Raw genomic sequence first — 25,719 nt, 5'->3', positions numbered from 1 at the left:
TCCTCTTGGACCATCACCATTGTCTCCCTCCAGCTTAATGTGACATCCAGCTTAATCCTGCCTGGGTCTGTTTTCACACTGGCCTCTAGTTCTGCTGGTTCTCATATGCTTCACCAGGCAGGCCTTCTTGGGACCTCAGCTTGTGTGTGAACCAAGGCAATGTTAAACCGGAGTTATTCTTGAATTCTCAAGTCTCGTCATAACTAATTACAAATGGAATGGCTTAAGATAGCACAACTTCACTATGTCATAGTTTTCTGTAGGTTAAGATTGTGGATTAGCTGAGTTTTCTACTCAGGTCTCATAGGACTTAAATTTGGCCAGGGATGCAGTCTCATCTGAGGTGTGGGGTCTTCTTTGATGCTCACTGGTTGTTGGTAGGATTTAGTTCCTTATGAGTGTAGAATTTCTTTTTTTTAATTCAAGTATAGTGAGTTACATGTGTCAGTTTCTGGTGTACAGCACTGTCCCAGTCATGCATATAAATACATATATTCGTTTTCATATCCTTTTTCATTAAGGTTATTTATTGGAAGATATTGAATCCTTATGAGTATAGGATTGAGCTCCCCATTTTCTTGCTGGCTCTTGGCTCAGAGTCACTCTTAGCAATTCCTTACAACGTGGCCTTCTCCACAGCATGGTAGTTTGCTTCTTCAAGGCCTACAGGGAAGCATCTGCTCCAGATTCTTTACATCTGTCTGATTTCTGTCTCTGAGCACTAGACTTATAAAAGGGCTCACTTGATTAGATCAAGTCCACCCATACTCGGGAGATTATATAGGGCAAGCACACCAGGAGGTAGGAATCTTGGAGTCCACCTTAGAGTTCTGCATAACAAATCTCTCTTGGTCTCACATCCCAACATATTCCTGAGAACACTTTGTTCATATTTACTGAGGAAATGCTGTGTGCGAAGTACTGTTCTAGGTACTAGGAATACAGCATTGATGGGATTTACATTCTAGTAGGAAAGACAGGATGAAAGCACTTAAATATTTAATGTGTCAGGTGGTGTTAAGAGCTCAAAAGAAATGTAAAACAGGTTAAGAGGGCAGTCACAGGGGCACTAGTTTACATAGGTTGGTCTCTTTAATGAGACATTTAAACAGAGACCAGAAGGAAGTGCAGAAGTGCACCACAGGGCTCCCTGAAGAAGAATGTTTCAGGCAGAGGGAGAAGCAAGTTTAGATTGAAGTGAGATGGGGGCATTATGAGCAATGAAGAAATAGGCAGGAGGTCAGAGAAATCACAGGGGCTGTATCACATGAGGCTCTTAGATTTGGTTCTTAAGTAAGAAAATGAGAAGCAGCTGGAAGGTTTTGGGGAAAAGATGGCATGATCTTACAAACATTCTAAAATGATCACTCAGCCTATTGTGTGGAGAACAGGCTCTCTGGAAGAGTTACTACCTGTTGCAGTAATTCAGGTAGTTGAAGGAAACTTGAATTAGGGTAGCAGTGGTGGAAGAGGTAAGGATCAGTTAGATACTGCATGTATTTGGAAGGTAACGCTGACAGGATTTGCAGATAGAATGGATGTTGGATGCAAGAGAACGAGAGGAGTCAAGAATGAAGCCAAGGGTGTTGTGCCCGAGCAATGCGGAAGACTAGACTTGTGCACTGGAGCAGTAATGCCTGGGAGAGGAAATGGTGGTGTTTGTTTTTAAAACTTTTAGTTTGGTGTAATTTTAGATTTATAGAAAGATTACAAAGATAGTACAGAGGAATTCCCATACATCCTTTACCCAGCTTCCTCTAATGTTAACATCTTATGTAACCAACTCTGATTCTTTGTCAAATCTAAGAAATTAACATTGTTATGACAGTATTAACTAAATTTCAGGCTTTATTTGCATTTCACCAGTCTTTCTGCTAATGTTCTTTTTCTGCTCCAGGATCCAGTCTAGGATACCACCTTGCGTTTAGTCAGCATATGTCCTTAGTCTCCTCTGATCTGTGACAATTTTAGTCTCTCTTTGTTGGAAAAGGTGTTTTCATGTATGTTTTGCTTTGTGTCCTCCATGTTCAGGAAGGATCAAGGATTTGATTAAATTTGTTAAATTTGAGTTGCCTTAATCAGACTACCAAATAGATATGTTAAGTAGGGAATTGGATATAAAATTCAGGGAAGCGATCTGGACTGGAGATTAAATTTGGGAATTGTCAGTCAGTCTAGAGATGGTGTTTAATAGGCTAGGAGACGTCATATAAGGTGTGAGTGTAGTTAGAGAAGAAAAGATTGAGGATGGAGCCTTCCTAGGCTTGGCTGGAAGATGGGTTTCCAGCAAAGGACATGGAAGAGAGTAGCAACTAAACTAGGAGGTGGAATTTTCTAAACGTCAAATAAAAACTCAAGGAGGAGTGAGTGATCAGTTGTGCTCAGTGCTATTGATAGGAACAGAAGGATGACAACGGCATATTGACTGCTGGATTTGGCAGTGTGAGGGTTATTGGTCTTCATAACAGCAGTTTTGTTGGAGTAGTGGGGGTGAAAGCTTGACTGGAATGGAAGGAGGATTACCCCAAATAAGTCTCCATGGCTGTTTGAGAGTGGGCTTTGCTTATTCTCACTCTGTACTGAGAGAACCTGTCATGGCCCCAGTTCTTCCAGACTGTCTGGATCCCTCCTTCTGTGATAACAAACCGCCCCCCCCATATCCTTAATTTGTTTCTGCTGTGCTCCTGCTCGTAATGGACCTGTGGGCTTCTCTCAGTTCATCACTTTCCTTACAACCTCTCAGAGCCTACTTTTGTCTCTTATCCCTCTTACCTTAGTTTCTGGAAGCAGGGAAGAATGCACTCCTTCCCCAGTGTCATTTCTGTACCAGTATTCTGCTTTTGTATCAGAATCCCTGCTCCTTTGAAAATAATGCTACATCAACTTTCATCTCCATCACCTTCTGTGTCTCCTTATCTTTGTCATCTGTTAGCCTCCAAATCTCACCTGCTATGCCCCAGACACCACTGCAGGAAAAAAATCTCTGCCCTCAAGGGAATATACATTCTGAGTATAGAGTTAGGAAATAAACCATGTAAAATAAGTAAAATATATGCTACAGTAGATAGATTTAAGTAGTGTAGAGAAATAGAATGTTGAGGGAGTTGGTTCCAGTTTTTTAAGTGGGGCTAGGGACTGCCTCATTGAGAAGATGCCATTTTGAGTAAACAACTGAAATGGGAGAAGGACTGAGCTGTGCAGATGCCTATGGGAAAGTATTCTAGGCAGAGGGAATAGCAAGTTGTAAAGACCTGCCTGCAGGAATTTGCCTACCACTTCAGGGCTAGGAAGGAGGCCAGTGTCATCTCAGTAGTGACCTAGGGAAAGAGGAATAGCAAGTGAAGATTGGGAGGTGATGAAGGCCACTGTAAGGACTTTGGTTTTACAGGCATGTGATGTAGGAACCATTGGCAAATGCTGAGCAGAAGAGTGCGTCACCTAATTTGCATTTTGATGGGCTCCCTCTGGCTACTGTGGTGAGGATAGACTGAAGTAGGCAAGGGCAGAAGTAGGAAGGCTAGTTAGGAGGCCATTGTAATAATCCAGGTGAGTGGATCGTGGCTTAGACCAGAGTGTTAGCAGCAGAGGTTGGATTCTGGATATATTTTGAAGGTAGAGCCAGCAGGGATGAGAGCAATAGCCTTTGGAAAGGGCTTAGCGGTAATTTGTAGGTTATTCAAAGTTGATGGCTGTCACCACATAACTAAATGTATGTGAATCCTAGTGGTCAGATTTCACAGTGACTGTATTTAGAAACATTACATATAAAACAATATTTATTAACAAGCAATAAACTTAATAAACAATAAAACAGAAAGACAATCTTCAGGGTAAAAATCAAAACAAGAATTAATCCTAGTGTTCTTGGGTGCGTTCTATACTTGATTTACCTTTCTGTGTCTTTTACTTCTAACTTGGTTCTGTTCTGGAGTGGTCAATAGGCATTTTCTATAAAATTCACTGCAAGTATAATTCTCGCAGACTATTCCTTTGCCCCAGTCAGCCTTTTATCTATAGATGGCTCAAACACAATCACACTCTCTAATGAGCTCTCTCTTACCTAACTTACCCCTCCAGAATCTCCCACATATAACATATAGCTGATAGGAAATATAATTAACTTTCTTATTCAGAAATGTTAACCTACTTTTAAGAAAGAATCTAAAGTCTGATTCCTCAGTTTTTATAATAGAATTCAATTTTATGATATGTTCATGTCTATCTAAAGCAGGTGGGTTTCCCTTTAAATAGCCCCTCAAAGTATCTTTATTCCAGGCTTTCCCCAGTGGGAAAGAGCTATCCCAGAAACCTTACTGACCCCTGAAACTTTCAAAGGAGAGAGGTTATGGAACAGATGAGATGATACTCACTTATTCCTTCATCCATTCATTTGATAGATAATACTGAACACCTGGTATATACCAGGCTTTGGTAACACTACAGTGAGTAAGGCAGACAAGGCCCTGGTCCTGCCTCCCAGAGCTTGCAGACTTGGTGTTCTGTATTTCTTTTGACATTGAATTGGACAAACAGAAAGTAATCTTAGAAAGCTAATATTATGGAGTGATTAAAATATGAGCCTTTGAGTCAGGTAACAATGAGTTTGAATTTTGATTTTTAAAATTCTAGCTATATAATCTTGATTTAACCACTTTCAGTCTCAGTTTCTTCATCTGTAAAATGGTTCCTCAGTCTGGTAACCCTACCATGGGGCTGTGTTAGGCGCCAAGCCTATCTTTGTTGAATGAATCAACTAAAGACTTTCAAGGCATCTCCTAGAACCATCTCACCGCCATAGATTGTTGGAACCTGTCCAAGGTTAGGTTTCTTGCACTTGACCGCTGCAGCTTCATGAGCCCCACCCTAGCCTGAGTCCATAGATGTGGTAGATTCAGAGCCTCCCAGAGTCACAGAGGGCAAAGCAAGGCACTACAGCACGTTGCTTCTGTGAATGCTCAAGCCATGTGTCATGAGGGGCGTTTGGCTACTCTGATTGAATCCTGGGCAGTTTCTTAAGAATGTTTCCTCAATTGTGGGAATTCCTACCAGAATGTCTACTTTTTAAGTCTTCTACCTCACATATTCCTGCCCCTTCCAAGCCTCAAACTCTAAACAACCACCTTACTCAGAATCAGACATCCCTTAAAACATCTACATTTGATTCTTCTCTCAAATGCCTTGCTGGTTCTTGGTTGACTAAAGTAAAGAATGTTTTCCTGTGTTTATCTGTTTTGGTTTTTGAACAGGTTCTCTAATTGAACAGCTAACTACAGAAAAATATGAGTGCATGGTGTGCTGTGAATTGGTTCGTGTCACAGCCCCAGTGTGGAGTTGTCAGAGCTGTTACCATGTGTTTCATTTGAACTGCATAAAGAAATGGGCAAGGTCTCCAGCGTCTCAAGCAGGTCAGTCATTTCTCTCTTTTGCATATTTGTTCTCCCACTTCTGATATGTTCAGGTTTTAAACTTAGCTTTAAAAATACTATTTAATTCCTCTTGACTATTTTATCTGCAGGGAAAGCATGTTGCCCTGATAACATTCGGAATGGTCATTATTAAGTTTTAAATCTTTTTTGGGGGGGAGGGGCTAGTAATTAGATTTATTTGTTTATTTGTTTTTAAAGGAAGTACTGGAGATTGAACCCAGGACTATGCATGCTAAGCATGTGCTCTATGCCTTGAGCTATAGCCTCCCCCCATTAAGCTATAAATCTTAAAATAACCAGCTAAACGTAATAATATTAAAATATGTCTAGGGTACAACATTATCAGTCATTTTTAATGAAAATGGTAGCTTTTATGCAAATAGCAACTCTAGAAAACAATTTTTTTTGCTTGAGGTATGGTTGATGTACAATATTATATAAGTTTCAGGTGTACAACTAGTGATTCACAATTTTTAAAGGTTGTATTTCATTTATAATTATGAAATATTGGCTATACTTCCTGTATTGTACTATGTATGTACTATATATCATTTTAGATTATTTATTTGAAAACATTTCTTGTATAGTTTGCTTTAGAAAATTTATAGAAACCAATTGTTTACTTTACCCTTAGGATGTTGAAGTTGTTTTGCTTTTAACAGATCTTCTCCATAGTATTTTGTGGGCTTTTCCCAGAGTGTACTAATATTTATAGATAATGCAAGTGTTGCCAACAATATACTTTCTGAACTGTGGCTCTTCCAATTTAAGACACCTGGATTTTCCTACATGTACTCAAATATTTCATCCTATTTCTTTTCAAACCAACATTCAGATCATGTTTACTTTGGTATTAAAAATAATAGAACATCCTCCCACAAAGTGAAATGCTAATTATATGAAGTGATGGAGGTGTTAACTAACCTAAAGTGGGAATCATATTGTAATATATAGTTGTATCAAATCAACACTTTGTGTACCTTAAACTTACACATGTCATATGTTAATTATATCTCAATTTTAAAAAATAGAACAAAATAGGTACCCACTTTATTCACAATATCTTGAAGTCCTTAGGAGCCTAAATGCAGTATTTAAGCAAAGCATTCAGTATTGTGAATTTGTTTCTTAAATGTCTGATATCCTTAACATAGAAATTACTACCACAGCTTCAATATTACAGCTTCCTGTAGATTTAATTTTTTTTTAGTTACATGTGCTTTTGTAAGGAAGTTATTTTGATTTCTTCTTATTTTTCTTGACAGATGGCCAGAGTGGTTGGAGGTGCCCTGCATGTCAGAATGTTTCTGCCCATGTTCCTAATACCTATACTTGTTTCTGTGGTGAGTTTTTTGTGTACACTGGTGTCTCTTCCACTTTGTGCATTGTATCTCAGCTCCCAGCCCAGGAAAAGTGGTGTACTGGGCATGTTTTAGAAGTTACTAATAAGACCTCAAAGCTACAGAAGTCTACAAGACATATGCATGTGGTCTGTTGCACAGCTAGAGTCACAGGCCTTCGTGTGCTTGGCAGATTGTTCTGGAGATGGGCCTTCTCGTCATGCCCACCAGGTCTCCTTGGCTGGAGCTTTAGGTCAGAGCTGACCGGATGGCAGAGGCAGGTACAGACATGGGCTTCTTCTCACCCCTAACTGTAACAGCTTTGAAATTCCAGATTTGAGCAGCATGAGTAAAGAATGATGGTGAAGTGCACTTGATTTTAATCCAAGAAATCAGTCATTGGTCTTTTTAATAAAAAGAAATTTTCTTTAAACCAGCATTACAAACTCAGTTCTCTTGCTCTCCCTCTTTATGGAATACTTCTTCCTGTTTTTGAATAGCTCAGTTCTTCCATGTGTTAGGAAAAAAACTTTCCGTGATCCAGATGCTCATCCCTGCTGCTAACCTATTTCTTGCATGTCCTTTTTTTCCCCTCTTTCCTGCCTGTCTTTTAATGGCTAACCTTCGCCCTCTGGTTGTTGATTTTTCAGGTTTTGTTTTTTAACCGTTTGTTTCCCTCCTTGAACCATTGCATTTTTGCTTCTGTCCTCATTACCTCACTGAAACTATATTCAGAAGTCATCAATATCCCCTTCCAAACCAAATCCAGGGCTGATTTATAATTACTTAACCTTTTTGGCTGCACAATAGCCCCTGATGCTTTGACCATTCCCCTCTTGAAATGACAAGCTCTTTCTGTTTCTTTCTCCATGCTGTCTTTGTTTTTCTAACTAATTTGTTCATACTTCTCCTTTCCCATTTCTAAACTGGCAGCTTTCACCAAGAGTCAATCATTAACCATCAACAGTTTAACTTTGAACTCAATTATCTTTTTGAATTCAACTATATACAGTGTTCTTCTCCTTCTTGTCTTTAAATTTTCATCTACTGTATCATTTAAGGTCTGACCCCAAATATCCTCTTCCAAAAGAAGCTTCCCTTTCTTATCTCCTGTCTCACTTTGGCCACTATTATCCAGAATCTGCTGGTGTCTTATTGCCAAAATCTGAACCTTAATAGATACTCAGTTGGTATTAGCTGAAGAAATGAATGTTCCTGAATGTGCTACTGGAAAGGCAGCATGAAACTGGAAGCAAGAGATCAATTGAAAGTTGGACAAATAGGACCAATACCAAGGCTTAATTACCTTATTTTAAAGGACTTTTAAACATAAAGCACCACAATGAAATTAAAAATCTTGTTAAAGCTTTCAACTGACTAATTGGATATGAGACCCTAAGAAGGTAGAAGAATGTAGAGTGAAGGTCAAGGTGACTGAACGAGGTAGAATGATATGGGAATACAAATAATGGCCTTATTCTACCTGAGGGCTTTGCCTCACTCTGCTCTTCAAGACCTTTAGTTTAATACACTTATTGAAAACTTATTAATATACCAGTCACCATGAAGAAACAGAAGGGAATGAGACTGTTTATTGAGTTCCCAGAGTTCATGCTCTAACATTTAAGACACAGTTAACTTGATGTTCTACTAGAAATAACAAAGTCTGGGAGCTCTTTGAGGTGAGTGTGATCTGGCTAGATGATTAAGGGAACCCTTCATGAAAAAGATAGAATTGAATTGGTCTTGAAAACTAGGTTTAAAATCAAGAAAGCTTAGGATCTCTTGAGAGAAGAGGAAGTCACCCATTTATGGAACCCAGGATCTATGAAGATGAAGGAGTGGGAGATGACTGGAGAGGTAGGACTGGCTCCTTGGTGCCAGACCTAGACATTGGGAATTCATTTGTCTGGCTGTGGGAAGCCACTGAGGGCATCAACGTGCTTCTTTATGAAGATTAGTCTGGTGACAGTGAGTAGAGTATTTTGGGACCTAAGCAGTTTGGGGACTTAAAATAACCCAGATGAAGAATAATAAAAGTCTGTTATGGATTTTAAAGTGGGACAGAAAAGGAAGGTATACAAGATTTCAAAGGTAAATAGGAATCAACATCAATGGGAAAGGAAAGAACCCAAATGTGGCTCCAGAATTTTACACTTTTGGAATGGTGATACCAAGAACAGAAAAGGGCAGGTCAGGAGAACCAGGTTTATTGGTGACAGTGAGTTCAGTTTAGAAATGTGAGTTGGAGGAGTAAGACATCTAGCGAGGGATGCTCTACATGGAGTTAGGGATATTTGAAGAAAGATCAAGGTTTAAGGATGATAGCCACAGTTGAGAGCAGTAGATGAAAGGATAAAGAGTGAAAATGCAGAACCTTGGCAGATGAAGAGGGAAAAAAACATCATTTAGGGTCAGAGAAAAGAGGTGGAGTCAAGGAAAAGAGGTGGAGGCAGGGAAAGATGGTAGGGGAAAACTAGGGCACCGTATTGGGGCAAGAAAGCACAGAGGTAGGGAAGCTTTTCTGATAGTCTAGAGATGAGGTTCTGCCAGTAGAGAGGCAAGAGCAGGCGTAGAGGGGAAGGTGAAGTGAGATACAATATGTAGGAAAATTGACAAGATTTGGTGATTAAAATATGGAAAGAAAAAGGAGGATAGCTCTAGATTTTGAGTTTGTATGATTCTGACAAGTGATGCTGTTACTAATAGAAATAGGGAACCCTATAGAGGGTGGGGTTTAATAGGAAGATGCTAACTTTTACTGTAGTTAGAGGGAATCTGAAGTGACTGTGAAACCCCAAGCACAGATGTCCACTAGACAGTTGGACATATAGGACTGAAACTGAGGATTCAGGGCAATGCAGAAAATGTAGATTTTGAAATCATTTGCTTTTAGGTGTGTTGAACCCCACTGCATAAATGAATTTCTGAAAGAGACAGGCGAGAGAGAAAAGCAGAGGCCAGGGACTGGGAACAGGCTTCATTTAGATTGTAATTTGCCCAAGTGAATTCCTCAAGGGCAAAGAGGAGTCCTACACCCTGGTTTTACTCTTCCTGCCCCTGTGCTAAGTTCATGGAAGATGCTTACTGAAGATTGTGCAGTGATGGTGATTATAAAATTTTAGCCCTTTTATGCCTACATTATAGCTTTCGTATAGGTGAGTTCCTACTCTACAGGAGACTTAACCTTTCCATCTCTTACTGCTTCTTTCCCCCATTGCTCTTACCTTATTCTCTCTTTCTGATCTTTACAGTAGATATTCCCATATCAATTCAAAGACTCATTTACAGAAGACTTATCTTGTAGGCTTTTTAAAAACTTAGATTAAATGTATCCATTAGTCAAAGTGGCACTTTCATAAATAAAAATGACTTTTTGTTTGTCTTTTCCTGGTAATCCAGAATTTATCATGCTCAGTGAAGTTTTGATAAGTAGTGTTACATTCAACTTTTTATTTTAGGATTTGAGATAATGTGTTTGTTGAACTAATGAAAACCGTACTGATGTTTCTTGCTGTCTGGCTTTATTGTATTATCTCATTAATGTCTAGGATTCAGTTGAAGTTTATACCATTGACTCTCTAATCTGATATGTTTTAGGCAAGGTAAAGAATCCTGAATGGAGCAGAAATGAAATTCCACATAGTTGTGGTGAGGTCTGCAGAAAGAAACAGCCTGGCCAGGACTGCCCACATTCCTGTAACCTGTAAGTTGGAACACTAGAACCCTGGGGATTTCTGGTGACCATGCTTTGCTTGTGGCTCTAGTTAGCATGTAACAGGACTGGGTGAACGATAGTGTGGTATTCTTACTGAGCACTTGCTGTGTGCCAGCTACTCTACAAAAGTTGACTCTTTGAATCCTTACTACAGGCCAGTGATGTATAGATATTTATCATCTGCATTTTACACATGAGGAGAGAAGTGCACAATAATACAGTTGATCAGTTACAAATAGCAAATATCTACAAGCTTTGACTTCAAAGGTTTAATTCCTAGGTTCATCACTTAACGGTTATGTGATGTTGGACAAATTACTCCTCTGAGCCTCAGTTTCTGGACTTGTAAGATAATAACGATGTGATCAAAAAACAGTCACAGATTTCTATGAATATTTAACTAAGACACTAAAGAGACTTGGTACAGAGACTTGGTATACTTAAGAGACTGTGGTAAGTGGCCAAAAATTGGTAACACTTGCTTTTATTACCCAAATCTAAGAGTAAAACGGACATCAGAGTGTTATACTTGCCTCTACTGTTATCTGGCTTCTGCATGGAACAGGCTTGGACCGGAAGTCTTGTGATCAAGAGTAGGGGTGGTGCTGGCGAGTATCAGCATGGGCAGAGCTATTCAGACTGGGCTGCCATCTGCTGGGCAGTCAGCACGCCTTCCCCCTTCCTTTGACCGCTTCCATAGGTCAGAACCCAGGGACTCATCTATTTAAACTGTTCCTTCCCTTAGTGGGCATTTTAAGTAAATTCAGTGATGAGAGAAATTAATCCTCTGCATGAATTATCTTTTCAAAGCCTTCAGCAGAAATGGGCCCCTGTAATGACTACCAAAGAACACAAAATGTGATGCAGATCAGGTGGTCATTCATTTAGGAAGCATTTTTTAAAACACCAATGCGCAGTGTCCACCTTAGAGCGATTGAATCAGAATCTCCTGAGGATGGTCAGAGCCTTTGTAGTTGTAAAAGCTTTCCAGGTGATTCTAACATGCAGCCAGCGTTGCAAACCACTGTTCTAAAGGTTATGGGATACTGGGGTTAAGTTCAGGCCTCAGGGCTACTTGAAATAACCTGGAATCATCCACACCTGACCAGTAGTTTATCTATCAGTCTAAAGTTATTTAAATATGCAACCATGAAAATAGCTTTACCTGAAAGGGTTGAGGCATATTATGTGAAATATAACTATTAAATAATGATACTCATCTTTAAAGAAGCATGCTTCAATTTATATCTCCTGTGGGTTCTGCCTGTCAAAATGGGTCACCTTGACACATGTTCCTGGATTGTTTTCACTGTTTAAAGAGTCATTATAACTGATTTAGGACTCACACAAAAAAATCCAACCAGACCACTTTATAGGCATACCTGGTTTTTCTAGCAAATTCTATTACCCACTTGATTAATTAGACTTGGCTCTGATTGGCTTTTAATTCCCCAAGGATTATGATTGTAGCTGCCCCTGCAGCCCCCCAAAAAAGTTTTCATAGAAATTTCCAAATTGTTTTAAGTATTTTTTTTTTACAGATGTGCGGTTTACCAGGGGTATCTGCTTTGAAGAGAGCAGTATTTATTTGTAAATATAATTCCATTTTGTGATTTTTTTTCCTTTGGTCTCTTTATATCATAGCTCATATAAAAAGCATTCTCTTCAGAGGCCTAATTCTGACCTGTAGCATATCACTAAGCCCAGCTCTTTCCATGAGTCCCTTTCCCTTTTGTTACTTAGCAGCATGCCTCCCCTCATGTTACCCTCCTTTTCAGTGTTCTTGTTGTTAGCTCATCACCTGGTTTTCACTTCTCTGGTGAGAAAATCTCTGTACTTCTCACGGACCTAGCAGATTTGAGCTTTATTACTGTGCTCAGGTTCTGATCCTCTAAAGGACTCCATTGGCTGGCAAGCTCTTTTTGTCCCTGCACACTGTGTTAAGTGGGCCAAGACCATATTTGGAAATGTTATCTTTGACTGTCAGACCCAAATAAAACCAATATTTTGACTTGGGCTTTACTTTTCTGGTTAAGTAGTCTAAGATGATAATGCTATCAATTATTTCAATATAAAAATGTTGTATCTTTGTTTAAATAGTTTAATAATCAACTTTAGACAAATACTAAAACATTTCATAGTAGGTTTGTTTGTGGCCATGGTAGGGCCCAGTTGGGGCAGCTTTTTGTTCAGGTCTGGATACATGGGTATGATTTATTCATCACAGCATTTCTTTTTCAGTCTCTGCCATCCTGGACCTTGCCCACCCTGCCCTGCCTTTATGACTAAAACATGTGAATGTGGTCGGACCAGGTAAAGTTAGAATTGTACTCCAAAGAAGACTTATGTTTCCACACTGATGATTTATGTATGAATTTCTAAAATAAAAGATCAGTAGGTAGGTGCAAATAGTATTTATTTACCACCATTAATAAGTGGTAGGTGTAAATAGTACTTTTCTGTCAATAATAATGTTCTGTCCTGCCTTAAGGCTGTTTTGCAGTCTTATAAGTGATTAAAAAGTTGTATCATAGTGAGATTACCCATTTCAGGCCAAATACCAAGGTGATAGGGACTTTCTTCTTAACCTCTCTAGTGGGTGAAAGAACCAGGAATTGAACCCAGGCCTGCTAAGGTCCAGAAGGCAGAGACCACTTATCTATGCCTAGCATAGTGTCTAGTGTCCAGGAAGTTTTCAGTGAATATTGTTGAATGAAGTAGTTAGTGGCCCTCTGATCCCACTCTGTTTTCATTACCGTACAAGTTCTGCTTCATCAGTGCAAGGATCACTGATAGCTGTGGAGTGCCTCTGAGGCCCAGTTAAGACCATAAATGGTTTCTGAACCATAAGACAGGATGGGATCGTGCAGATTTTCAGTGATAATAAGCATTTTTAATTTTTTAATGTTTTTGAATTGAAGTATAGTTGATTTACAATGTTATATTAGTTTCTGATATACAGCATAGTGACTCAGTTATATACACACACACACACACATTCTTTTTCTCTTGGCAAGTCCTTATCCATAGCATTTTTTTAAATGTTTACTGAACTTACAAAGATAACAGTGTGGTCTGAGAGTCATGTACAAATACTGTGAGTCAGAAAGACCAGGTCAGATTTGGGCTCTGCCACTAACTAGTTTGTTGACCTGGGCAAGTTGCTTGCTCTTTCTGAGCCTCATTTTTCTTACCATAGATAGAAATACTGGTGTCTTCTTCAAGGGGTTGATGTTAGCTGTGATGCTGATCACTGGAAACTGATAATCTATGTAAATAATAGTGACTTTTTAAAACAAAATATGTAGTTAAAGTGGGAGTAGGGGATAGGATAAAACTCTTTGTGGGAGAGTAGACTCCAAGCTCTAAACCATTACCCTGGAAAGAAACCTGAAGGCATTTGTCTAAGAGCACTGGCCTCACATCCTTCTCTAGCTAATCAGTCAGCAAAATCAGGAAGTTTATTAGAATAAAGCCAGAATAATTTCCCTATGCTGAATCAAAGTTACATACAGTATGTTCTTAAGTATTATAGCTGTAAAATGCCACAGTGCCAGGTCCCAGGAGAGTGCCATTGTGCTTTCATTCCAGGAATGTTCATTATAACTACACTTCCAACCTCCCTATCTGCATCTGTGAGATACTGTGGGAGCTCCAGGCTCCTGCATACTGCTTCAACTCAGAGAAGAAATCACATGTAACAAATTCATTGGAATAGCCTTCAGTTCCTCACTGGTCAGAAAATAGGGGAGCGAGAAAGGCAGAATGAGAAATAAGGAAAGCAAAGGAGAGAAAAGAGGAAAGAGTGGAGAAAGGAAGAGTAATTGAGGAAATGATTGGAGGAGGGAAACCGGAAAAGTAGGGGAAGCGGGGCCAAGAGAAAGGTTTAGTACATTTTGGAGGAAAATTAGATTAGCTGTCAAATAGGAACTCAATATCCAACATTAGACTAATGCTGTCTTTACATCTGCTATTTTTACAGGCACACAGTTCGCTGTGGTCAGGCTGTCTCAGTCCACTGTTCTAACCCTTGTGAGAATGTTTTGAACTGTGGTCAGCACCACTGTGCTGAGCTGTGCCATGGAGGTCAATGCCAGCCTTGCCGTATCATATTGAACCAGGGTAAGTGGTGGGCACACCAGCCAGCAGTACTTGGGTACTTTTCTGGAACCTTATTTATGGTTGTCTCGATGACATGGATTTGTTTCAAGCCTGAAGTCACAAAGAGTCTATTAGGTCTGGTACCTTGGGTAGAAAGAACTGTATATATATGAATGGTTAGATAGTTTTTATTATTCTAGTTACACAGTAGTAGTATAGGTCATAGACCTATAGATTTTGGACAATAGAGTTTAAAATGCTGTTTAAAAGTAACTGCTTGGGAAATTTCTTTAACTACTTGAAAAGGACCCAGAAAGGCCAAAATAATCTTGGAAAAGATGAAAGAACTGATTTTAAGACTTAGACTTTTTATCAAGTTTTACTCGAGTGTGATACTATTGATTTATGTTAGCACTTAACAATAAGAAATAGCCCTATGAAGTGTTTTGTGATGTATGCTGTAAGGATTTTTTATGTAGGGCACTATGCCATATATCATTCAGTGTTCTCTTTTTGGGTCCTCTTCGGAGAAATTCCTGTCTGGTCTTAGTTTCAAGAATAATCGCTTTTCCTCAAAGACTATCAATCTCTTTTTATCTTATGAAGCCTGTATAACTGACCGAATGTTTGTCTTTATAGTGCGTATTTCTTAGCAATGATTCATTCTATTTCCCTACCATTGTTTTTCTTTTTACATCTTTTAATTTATGTTCTCTTGATTTATTTCATATATCTTTATATGCTGCCTCAAATCCATTTTGAGATAAGGCAGGTTAAGTATATGTTGGCAGTCTGGGCTTAGCAGTACAGGTTGTGGTGTGGAAGAGTCTCTTTGAGCTGGACCACTTTTGGCTCTTGATACATATTGAGCTTTTACTCAGCTAAATTACCCAAGTCTTTTTTGTCAAATTTGCATAAATCTCAGTCTCTTTCTTTCTGTTTTTGTGTACATAGCTGATTTTTCAAAACCAGTTGAAGACTTTTTGTTTGTCCATATTAAATGTCTAGCAAAGTATTTTGACCATCAGTATAGTTTATTTATCTTCTTGAACTGTAATTCTCTTAGGAGTACTTTCAGCCCTGTCTAGAGGTTTAATAAGCATTTCTGGGTCTTCATTCATGTGTTGATTTAAAATGCTGAACAGATTCAGGCTGACAACAGAGACCTTCCTGCAGACTGTCTTTGGTTCCTTAATACTCTTTAACTAGCAGCAACTCCACTCAACTCTTCTGTCACAAGTTCATATTTCTGTCTCATGCCTAAGCATAGTAGAGTTGTTTTAGTATTATACTCAGATTATCTCCTGATTGATCAGGGGCTCCACTTTGTTTTTATTGTCACAATTTTTCTGACCCTTGATTTTTTTGATTCATAGCTGTCTTATACCTCTGGGGGGAAAAAAAAGCCTCTGTTCTATTTGAACAGAAACTTAGCAAAGGAAGGCTTGCTCGCAGAGGCTCCCAATTGCTAGGATTTATTTAACAATTCATTGATTTCACCAATGGTGATTGCACCAGTAGTGACTGCATTTCCTGCATCTATATTAATTCATATAATAAGTCTTTATTAAATAAGTTTTAGAACAGGAGATGAAACTGCACATGTACTTACTGGAAGATTAAATGTTTATTTTAAAAATCAAGAGTCTTGAGTCTTTAGTGACAGTTTTCATTATAGACTGAAAATGTAAAGTGACACTTATCAGAAAAATTATGTAAGCTGATGAAAAATAGTCCTTATGAGACTTTGTTACATACTAATTTGTCAGAAAGTAACTCCTTAAACATAACATGTATTTGTTGCCAATCTGAAGAAATAAAGCACCCTATTATTCCTTGAACACACAGAAAAATCTAAAGATGTTAGACTAGGTTCTCTATCTAGAAAGTGTAAGTCTCAAGTTATTTGAAACACTTTTTACTCATTGTCAATACTCAAACATGATTACTTCAAATTTAATGTAGTAGAATACAATTAATAAGGATTTTATATTGTGCTAATTTCTAAATATCTTATTTAGCAACAGAGACTTTTTCCAAGCATTTTATGTGAATCCCAAGGTATAAAGTATTAAATCTGTGCCGCCTGGTTGAAGTGAGGATGGGATCCAGTCATCACCTCCTCCATCACTACCACTGGTTTAACTTCTATCTCCTGCATCTATCTCCTAACATCTGCAGAGGACCCCAGGGACCCCTCGATCCATGGTTTTCAACCACAGCCTTATGGACCACAGAGTAGTCTTTTAACTTAGAGGATTGCTTCACTTTAATGCTCATGTTGGGATGTGCTGCAGGCGCACCATGAGATATTGACAAGGCCTTTTTTATTTCTGCTTATGGTAAAGCTCTTCGATGGGTCTTAGAGCTGCTGTATAAGCCGCATTTATTTCTGCATCAGGTCTGCTCAACACTAATAAATAGCATTTTCTGTCTTCTTAATAGATTGCTTAGAATATTTTAAGCACCTATACAGATTACTAATCTTTTGTTTTTGAAATTATGTCCTCAAGTATGCTACTGTGGCAGCACCTCCCGGGATGTGTTATGTGGAACAGACGTAGGAAAGTCTGATGGATTTGGGGACTTTGGCTGTTTAAAGATATGTGGCAAGTAAGGTTTTATGTTTTTCTCAGTTAGAATAAAGCTATATGTTATGCAACAATTATGTAACAGTCTGTTGTTTTTCTTAACAGGGACTTGAAGTGTGGGAACCATACATGTTCTCAAGTATGCCACCCACAGCCCTGCCAGCCATGCCCACGGCTCCCCCAGCTGGTGCGCTGTTGCCCTTGTGGGCAGACTCCTCTCAGCCAGTTGCTTGAACTTGGAAGTAGTGGTCGGAAAACATGCATGGATCCTGTCCCTTCATGTGGAAAAGTGTGCGGAAAGCCTCTGCCTTGTGGTTCCTTAGGTAACTAGTAGGCATAGAGTTGTTTTTAAAAAAGTGAATGTAAATATTTGGCAGCAGTGACTCCTCAGGCAAAATAGTACATAATTTCAGTTACAGTATCAGAGGTTTTGCTAAATATTATGATCAAATTTGTGTGGGCACTTTTTCTTTCCTCTCCAAAGTATACTCACACTTGCCCTATTGATCTCTCTTTCTAATTCGAGTGTTTTATTGCCAACTCAGGACAGTTTTGGTTGGATACTACTTAGAGGAGTAGGGGATGATTTCTCTTAGTAGCTTATACTAGTATGAATGCCAGATATCCTTTTATCACTAATTTAGGGTTCAGCAAGTGTTTAAAAGCATTTTCATATAATAGAAACATCTTAAAATAATTGGGTGAGATGTTTAAGAACTGAAATTTTAAGTACAATTAAACTTCAGCCATTTGAACCACTCAAGAAGCAAGCTTCTCTACAGCTAAGTTTCCCATCTAGCTGAGGATAACACCTCCTCAGTTTTTGTAGACGGACGTTTTTCTAAAATTTACATTCCCTTCTTCCTTTAGACAGAGGTCACTGGAGATAATTTCTTTCCCCTTGTTTGACCCAGACTCATCATTTCCCAGAACCTCAGCTCTCGTATTACTCTGAGTACAGTAATTCCCTCAGGGCTTGCTGAGGTTTCTCGGGTAATTTCCCCGTAGCAATGTACAGGTTGAATTGTTTTCCTTACTTGTTAAAGCTTTTGTTTATTTTTTTTGTCAGTGCTTTTAGTGTGCCTATGTGCCTACCTTTAGTGACTCTCCCTTTCTTCTGACTTGTGGCTTCTGATTACTTGGATATAGAAACTAGAAAAACTTTGTTGGAATTAGCTATAAAGTAATAGTCTGAGTTTCTGATTGAGACTTTCTGAGGCAGTCCTTGGGAAATGTACATGTACAGTTTTGAAATGACTTGGCAACTTCTCTCCTGAGTGAGTGTTCAAAAGCTGTGTGTTTAGAAAAATGAAAGTGCATAAATGAATCTGAGTAAGCAAGATGTTCCTATAACTAACTGTGGTAAAGGTAGAATCTTCAGGTTTGGTATCCATTTTTTCAGAAAGAAAGATTTCACATTTCTTTCAAGTACCAGTAGGAGCATTCTGCCTAATTCCTTTTGTCATTCTGACATTAAAATTATGTATAGAGGAGAAATGCTCTCTTCTCATATCTTTTTTTTTTTCCTTCTCACATCTTAATACATGTTCCAACCACATCAGGAAAATCAATCATCTCTTGCTTCTCTGTGTCTACTGTAAAAATTTATCTTCAGATAAGCTCTGTGAAATAGAGATCAAATGACTTCTAATTCAAGAAGGATGGTAAAAATCTTCCCTCTTCAGAAAGTACGTGGGTCAGTTTTGTAAGAATTTCGTATGTAATGACTAGAAATCCTATCCTGAGGCTAAGATAGCTTGTTGGCAATGAGAGAAAGAGGAAACGTGAAATGATAACATAAAGGGACCTGAGCAAGAGAAAGACAGTAGTTATCAGTATGAACAGACCTGGGGATAGGACAAGACCAGGTCTAGAGATTCAAGAGTAACTGCTATACCTTAACAGAGTTTTAATCATGGAAAACTTTTAAGGAACTAGGGTGAGTTGGATTGAAAAGCTCAAAGACAAGCCCATGGCTAGTGGTAACAGTGGCTCTCATGTTTATTCAGACCTGGCTTATCTGTAGAAAGCTTGTTTAGGCCTTTTAGTATCTCCCCCAGTAGGAAATTTCCATCCTAGATACACAGTTTTAGTACAAAATACTAGTTGAAGCTCTGCTTTCAGGATGGTAGCATGAGGAACTACGTGGACCTACTCCCAGCAAAACAAGCAAAGTGGAGAAAAACTAAAAAAGTAGCCATTTAAAGTCTGGGAATTGCCTACAGGCATACATCACATAAAGAAATTTTTATTGGAGAAAATCTACTAAAACTGAAGAACAGCAAGAATATGTCTATGTCATCTGAGTCACGCCCTACTCCTTCCCTCCCTGCTCCACCCCAGCTCAGCTCAGCAAAACCTCCATTCATGATGGGTGTTCCCAAGAAGATGGGGCTTCTTCTACCCTTAGCTCCTACGTCAGGTGTCACTTCCTCAGAGGAGTAGACTACCAGTATTTCTCATCCCCGCCAACCCCAAGTTGAAGAGGCTAAATTTCTGATAAGCACAGCTGACAGGTTGGAGGTTTCCTCCCTCCACACAGTCCCTACCCGTAGATTGGAGACTGTCCCACTCACAACAGGCAGTACTGGGGTTACAATAACCCTCACCCCAGCTCACTTGTAGGGCAGAGGTTTCACAATGAGAGAAGCAAATCAAGAAAACCAGAAGCTGCTGTCCTACCCAGCACCCAGAATAGTGGCTGAATGACTTTTCCCAGGGAGAGAGGCAGTCCATAAGGAAAGAGAGCTCCAAAATACTCCCCAAAAGAATTGACCTTAATTTGAAACAATATGGGGATGTTCAGTCCTAAGGGCCATTTAGATAACAGTAGCTCCTCTTCATTAAGAGCAACAAGCTGAACTGCGGGCCAGCTGGTTCACTGGAGAGAACCAGGGAAAGAGAGAGCTAAGAGGGTGTCAGAACAGACCTCAAAGACTGCCTCTATCCAGATTTTATTGGATCAGACTGCTGAACAATTCATGCCTCAGGACATTGTTGAAAATAATAATCAGCGAGCAATTAAGGGAGCCTCAGGACTGAGTGTCATACCAAATGAGACAGACAGCTTAACAGAGATCAGGAAAAGAGACAGAGGGAGCCCTGCTAAAACCATTGTCATCCCAGGGTGACAGTGCACATGCCCAAGGCTGTGCCATCTAAAGAGTGACACCAGTGTCTCAAACTGTAAGAGGTACAGACTTCACTAAAATAACCTAGCCGAGTCACAAAACAAATAAATAAGCAGACAACAACCAAAAAAAAAAAAAACCCACAAGCTGTGGGAAGAGGAAGCATTATCTAGAGTTACTGTGAACCCAGAATGTCTAGTTTTCAACAAAAAAATTACAACATATGCAAAGGGGGAAAAACACAGGTAACAGAAATTTACTATTTCTGTTTCAGTTTTCTGTGAAAGTGACCGATGTCAAGTTTAACAAAGACTTTGAGGTAGCCATTATGAATATATTCAAAGAACTAAAACCATGCTTGAAGAGGTAAAGGAGAGTATAAAGGCAGTGTTTCATTAAATTGAGAATATCAGTAAAAAGATAGAAACTATAAAGAAGAACCAAATGGAAAATCTGGAATTGAAAAGTCCAATAATTAAAATCAAAAATTCATTAAAGGAGCTCAATGGTAGATTTGAGCTGGCAGAAGAAGGGTACAGTAAATGGGAAGATAGACTTATAGAGATCATATAATCCAAAGAACAAGGGAAAAATGAAGCAAGAAAAAATGAACAGCACCTCAGAGAAATGTGGGACACCTTTAAGCACACAAACATACAGATCATGGGAAGACAAGGAAGGGAGAAAGGAGCAGATAAATATTTGAAGAAATAATGATGGAAAGCTTTTCAAATTTATTTAGAGACAATCTACACATCTAAGAAACTCAACAAACTCCAAAAGGATAAATTCAAAGAGATCACACCTAGGCACATAGTAAAAATGCTGAAAGCCAAAGACAAGGAGGAAATCTTGAAAACAGCACTAGAAAAACGACACATCACATACAAGGGAAGCACTGTAAGAGCCACAGCTGACTTCCCAGCAGAAACAATGGCGCGCACTACATCGTGAAAGGTAGTGGGATGACCTGTTCAAAGTGCTGAAACAAAAAAAATTGCCAGCCGGTAATTTTATAGCCAGCAAAGCTGTCTTTCAAAAATGAGGAAAACAGAAAGTTCGTTGCTAGCATTACAGTAAATACTAAAGAGTGGTCTTTAGGCTGATAGCAAGTAAACCCAGATGTAAACTTAAATCCACATTAAAAAAGAGTAAAGGTAATTACATAATTATAAAAAGAAGTATAAATGCATATTTCTTCCTTTCTCAGCTGGTTTAAAAAGCAATTTTATAAAATAATATGTATATAAATTGTATTACTAGGCCTATAACATATAGAAACATACCTGACAATACAGCACAAAGGAGGTGAGTAGGATCAAAGATGTATTGGAGTGAGGAAATGATACCAGACGGTAACTCAGATCTGCAGGAACAAATGAAGAAAACCAGAAGTTTTCTGATTTAAGGAGATAAATATAACCAATTATAAATTTATACTTGCTGTCCTTTCTTTTCTCAATTTCTTTAATAGGTATAACATATAAAGCAACAATTAATAAATTGTATTGTTGAATTTATAACATATATAGATGTGACATGTATAACAGTAATAGCACAAAAGAGAAGAGAGAATAGAGCTATATAGAAATAAGCTTTCTGCATCTCACTGGAATTAGGTTGGTGTAAGTCTGAAGTAGATTCTAAGATACATGTGGTAAGCCCTCAAGCAACCATTAAGAAGATAACTCAAAATGTGGTGACAAATACCATTACCAGGGGAAAATGTTACACTAGAAGATACTCACTTAATGCAAAAGAAACCAATAAAGGAGGATTAATATTAACAAAAAAGACATGAGACATACAGAAAACTAAAGTAAAAATGGCAGACATAAATCCAGTTATATTGATAATAACATTAATGTGAATGGATTAAACAAAAAAAGCAGAGATTTTCAAACTGAATTTTTTAAAAGGATCCAACTTTATGCTATCTTAAGGAAACAGACTTTAGGATCAAAGATACAATTGGGCTGAAAGTAAAAAGATGGAAAAAATACTAGATAGCAGCCATAGAGAGAGACTATGGATGATCCCTGAGGGGTCTTTGAAACAGGACTTGTCCTAAAACCTAGCTAACCAGAATGAGTGGCAGGCCACCTACTACCAGACATTCACAGAACTTAGTGAAATTATGGATCATGGTTTCTGATTATGTATGATCCCAAATGATCACTTATGGAGATAAGTCACTTATGGCTACAATTTTAAGGAGATCCGAGTCTAAAGGTCTAATAAAGAGTCATAAGATCTATCCTTTGACTTAGGCAGAGCATCCTGTACTCCGTAACATATTCCTGTGACTAATGCTGCAGCCCGTCCTTGCCAGAAAAGGCCCAGCCTGCTGGATGAAGGGACAATAGGAGAAGAGGCATTGATGGCATCCTTTTTCCCTCAACTCTGAGGACAGAGTTGCAGGGAACAGAAGTGGAAGACCATTGTGGCTAGTGAATTTGGGAGTCTGAAAATGAGTAGTTGCAATTTTCATCCCCAGCTCTTTTCATTTTTATTAAAGATTTCATTCATACCTGTGAAAAGCTCTGCCATGAAGGAGACTGTGGACCATGCTCTCGCACATCAGTTATTTCCTGCAGATGCTCTTTCAGAACGAAGGTAAATCCTAAACAATGCTAGAGTTGTTGCCACCACTGCCTTTTAAGTTGGTGATTATGGGAGGGAAGGAATCAAAATAACCTCAGGTTTATTCCTATTATACTATGTGTGATTCATTCAATCCAGCCAGTGTATACCGACACCTACTATGGACCAGTTGTAAGACAGGTATGGGGGGTTCCAGCATTCAAAGCTCAGAGGCCAGTTACAGGCTTAGGGCTCTTATGTATATGAGTAGCTCTACCAAATACAAGTGTGGTAATGCCAGATATCAGAAGAGAAGACCAGTAGCACCACTGCAAGCAGTTAGCTAACCAGGAAGTGAGAGGGAACACAGTCCGCAAGATCACCCTCACTGCTGACACTCACTGCAAGAGTTTGAGTTTAGACAGTTGCTGAATTAGGGTAGCCACATGACCGCCCTCACCTCTGATACCAGCTACAATCCAGTGGTTCCCCAAGACCACCCTCAAGTTTTGATAATTTGCTAGAAGGACTCATGGAACTCATTGAAAACTCATGATTACAGTTGATTACAGAGAAAGAATACAGATGAAAATCAACCAAAGGAAGAAGCACATAGGGCAGAATGCGAGAAAGTACAAAATACAAAGCTTCCAGTTGTCCTCTCACCATGCAGTTGAAACAGCGTTGTTTTCTCAGCACCCATGTGTGACTGTGTGCATGGATTGTTGGCAACCAGAGAAGCTCATCCACGTGAGCCTGGGTGTTCAGTTTTTATTGGGGCTCCGTCATGTAGCCATGGTTGACTGCCCGTGTGGCTGATCTCATTCTCTAGAAGACCACTAATACCGTGTGACCCAGAGCCCACACCCTAAGTCACATCATTGGTCTTCCTTGTGTGGCCAGCCTGTACCCTGAGTCATATTAGACTATCTGGTGATCCAAGGCCCCAGGCAAATAATGACCGTCTTATCAAGCTTGATATTCCAGGGGTTTAGAGATTACCTCCTAGAAGCCAATGGAAAAGTCGAGACCTCTCTTCGGATAATGCTAATTCTTCACTATACAACTCTTTCATCAATTTCTACTTTCTCCCTGGGACAATCTTTATTGGACTATGTGTTATAGAAAAGGGTTATCTTACCATTTTGGAATTTAGTGCCCATTCTTGTGTCTGTAACTAGAAGAGGAAAGGAAGCTTTCCTGTAGAAGTCTTTGGGTAATCCAACTTGTGGAACATACAGAATATTGATCTGTCCTGCTCTCTGACCTACTTCTGGTCATTTCAGTGCATATCAGCACCTGTCTCAGCAGACCACAGGCCAGGTAGAGAGAATTCTGAGTAGTTGGTTCTGTTTGTTAAATACAGCCCAAGGTCTGGGTAGCAGCTGACTTAAATGATTCTGAGGATATACTCCATAAATTTGGAGCTAGCTTAATAGGTAAGCTTCAGAATTAAAGGAAAAGAATATCAGAATAGTGCAATTTACGTGTGACAAAAGTTGTATGAGGATATGTAGAGTTTTTTCCTGAAAGAAATCACAGAATACATGGGGAAGTAAAGGTATTTTGAATGTCAGGTACAGGACCACTTTATGCTTTGTAAATACTGACTTGAAGACTGTGTAAGATACGATGATTCAGTAATCGTAAATTTAATAAAACCTAGAGGTGCTCTTTGTGAACAAGAATTACAAACAGGGTTGGGACCTACAGGCTAGAAGTGACTACTGTCAATTTGCTTCTTTCTCCCCGGCAATCCCATTTTCTGTCTCTGTGTTTTTTGCTTCTCATTCACTCACTATCGTCACTCCCTCTAATAGTGGACCCCATGGCTGAAAAACTATGTGTAAATTGAATTTTTGCAAATAGAAGTCTTATTCTAAAATTGCTGGAGGAGCTCACTATCAGTATGAATTCTGTTAAACAGTTTGACAAAGTGAAAGATGTTTTTGAAACACTTGATAATCACCTAATTATTCAGCCAGATTTTTCATAAAATGTCTTTTATGGAATGAGCTTTTCCATGGAAGTGAGGTTTCTAAATAAACAAAACTTACATCTTAAAGCTTCAAAGATTGTTCTCTTGTAATCATTGGTGGGAATCTTTGAGAAATATATGCTGTATCTTACTACCTCTTAACAGAGAATACTGTATTTAAGGGTTTTTTTGGTAATTCATATTTATTATAAGGATTTATGGGACCTCTGCCTTTCCCTGCAGTTGAAGATATCACTCCAGCTTGTCATTTCTTTTGTACAGTCCAGTATTTGCATTAGCTGGAGCACTCACTCAAGCAGTTTCATGAGTCACGTTTGCTTTATATCTCTAGAGCATATGGGGAGTTTTTTCATATGATTGAACCCAGCCAGCTTATTTAATTATCTAAAACATCTTTCTCGCCAAGAAGCTGCACTTTCTTAGACATCTTCATGTCTTTTATCAACTCTAGCACCTGCCCCTTTCTTTTCAGTGTCATTTTCACTAAGAAGAAATTTTTTTTATCATTTTGCTTATTTCTGAGTACATGGCAACCTGTACATGACATCAAAGCCAAGTTCAGGTGTAGATGCCAAGCCACCAGCCAGGCTGAGTCTCTGTCAAGTGCCTCACTCACTCTCCACATAGCAGCCTCACCACACATTGTTGAGGCACATGTGTCAGCAAAATTACACGCGATAGACCTTTGGGGCCATTCACACGTAATTGAAACCATGAAAGTAGAATTTCAAAGGCCAGAGGACTTCTGTATTCCACTTTGCTGCAGTTCAGCAGCATTGTCAGGCTGCCCTTGAGTATGTAGAGCTGTTTGCCCCTGCATTAAATGGTAC

At 39.0% G+C, this 25,719-nt stretch overlaps 1 protein-coding gene across 3 annotated transcripts in view; it reads left to right on the top strand.

Moving 5' to 3' along the window:
- NFX1 (nuclear transcription factor, X-box binding 1) overlaps positions 1 to 25,719 on the top strand; it is a 107,225-nt gene that overhangs the window by 5,628 nt on the left and 75,878 nt on the right. For all 3 annotated transcript variants that reach the window (XR_012071868.1, XM_031676618.2, XM_031676617.2), the window contains exons 3-10: positions 5,247 to 5,405; positions 6,692 to 6,769; positions 10,367 to 10,472; positions 12,726 to 12,797; positions 14,467 to 14,606; positions 17,099 to 17,198; positions 17,282 to 17,499; positions 22,826 to 22,923. Coding sequence is in view for 2 of the 3 variants with exons in the window: in XM_031676618.2 (XP_031532478.1) it covers positions 5,247 to 5,405; positions 6,692 to 6,769; positions 10,367 to 10,472; positions 12,726 to 12,797; positions 14,467 to 14,606; positions 17,099 to 17,198; positions 17,282 to 17,499; positions 22,826 to 22,923 (971 nt within the window). In the remaining variant the exon portion in view is untranslated. The remainder of the gene's footprint in view (positions 1 to 5,246; positions 5,406 to 6,691; positions 6,770 to 10,366; positions 10,473 to 12,725; positions 12,798 to 14,466; positions 14,607 to 17,098; positions 17,199 to 17,281; positions 17,500 to 22,825; positions 22,924 to 25,719) is intronic.

This window comes from Vicugna pacos, chromosome 4 (genome assembly GCF_048564905.1).
Source record: "Vicugna pacos chromosome 4, VicPac4, whole genome shotgun sequence".
Lineage (NCBI taxonomy): Eukaryota > Metazoa > Chordata > Mammalia > Artiodactyla > Camelidae > Vicugna > Vicugna pacos.
The sequence above is the reverse complement of the archived record's forward strand: the minus strand, read 5'-3'. Positions and strand labels throughout refer to the sequence as shown.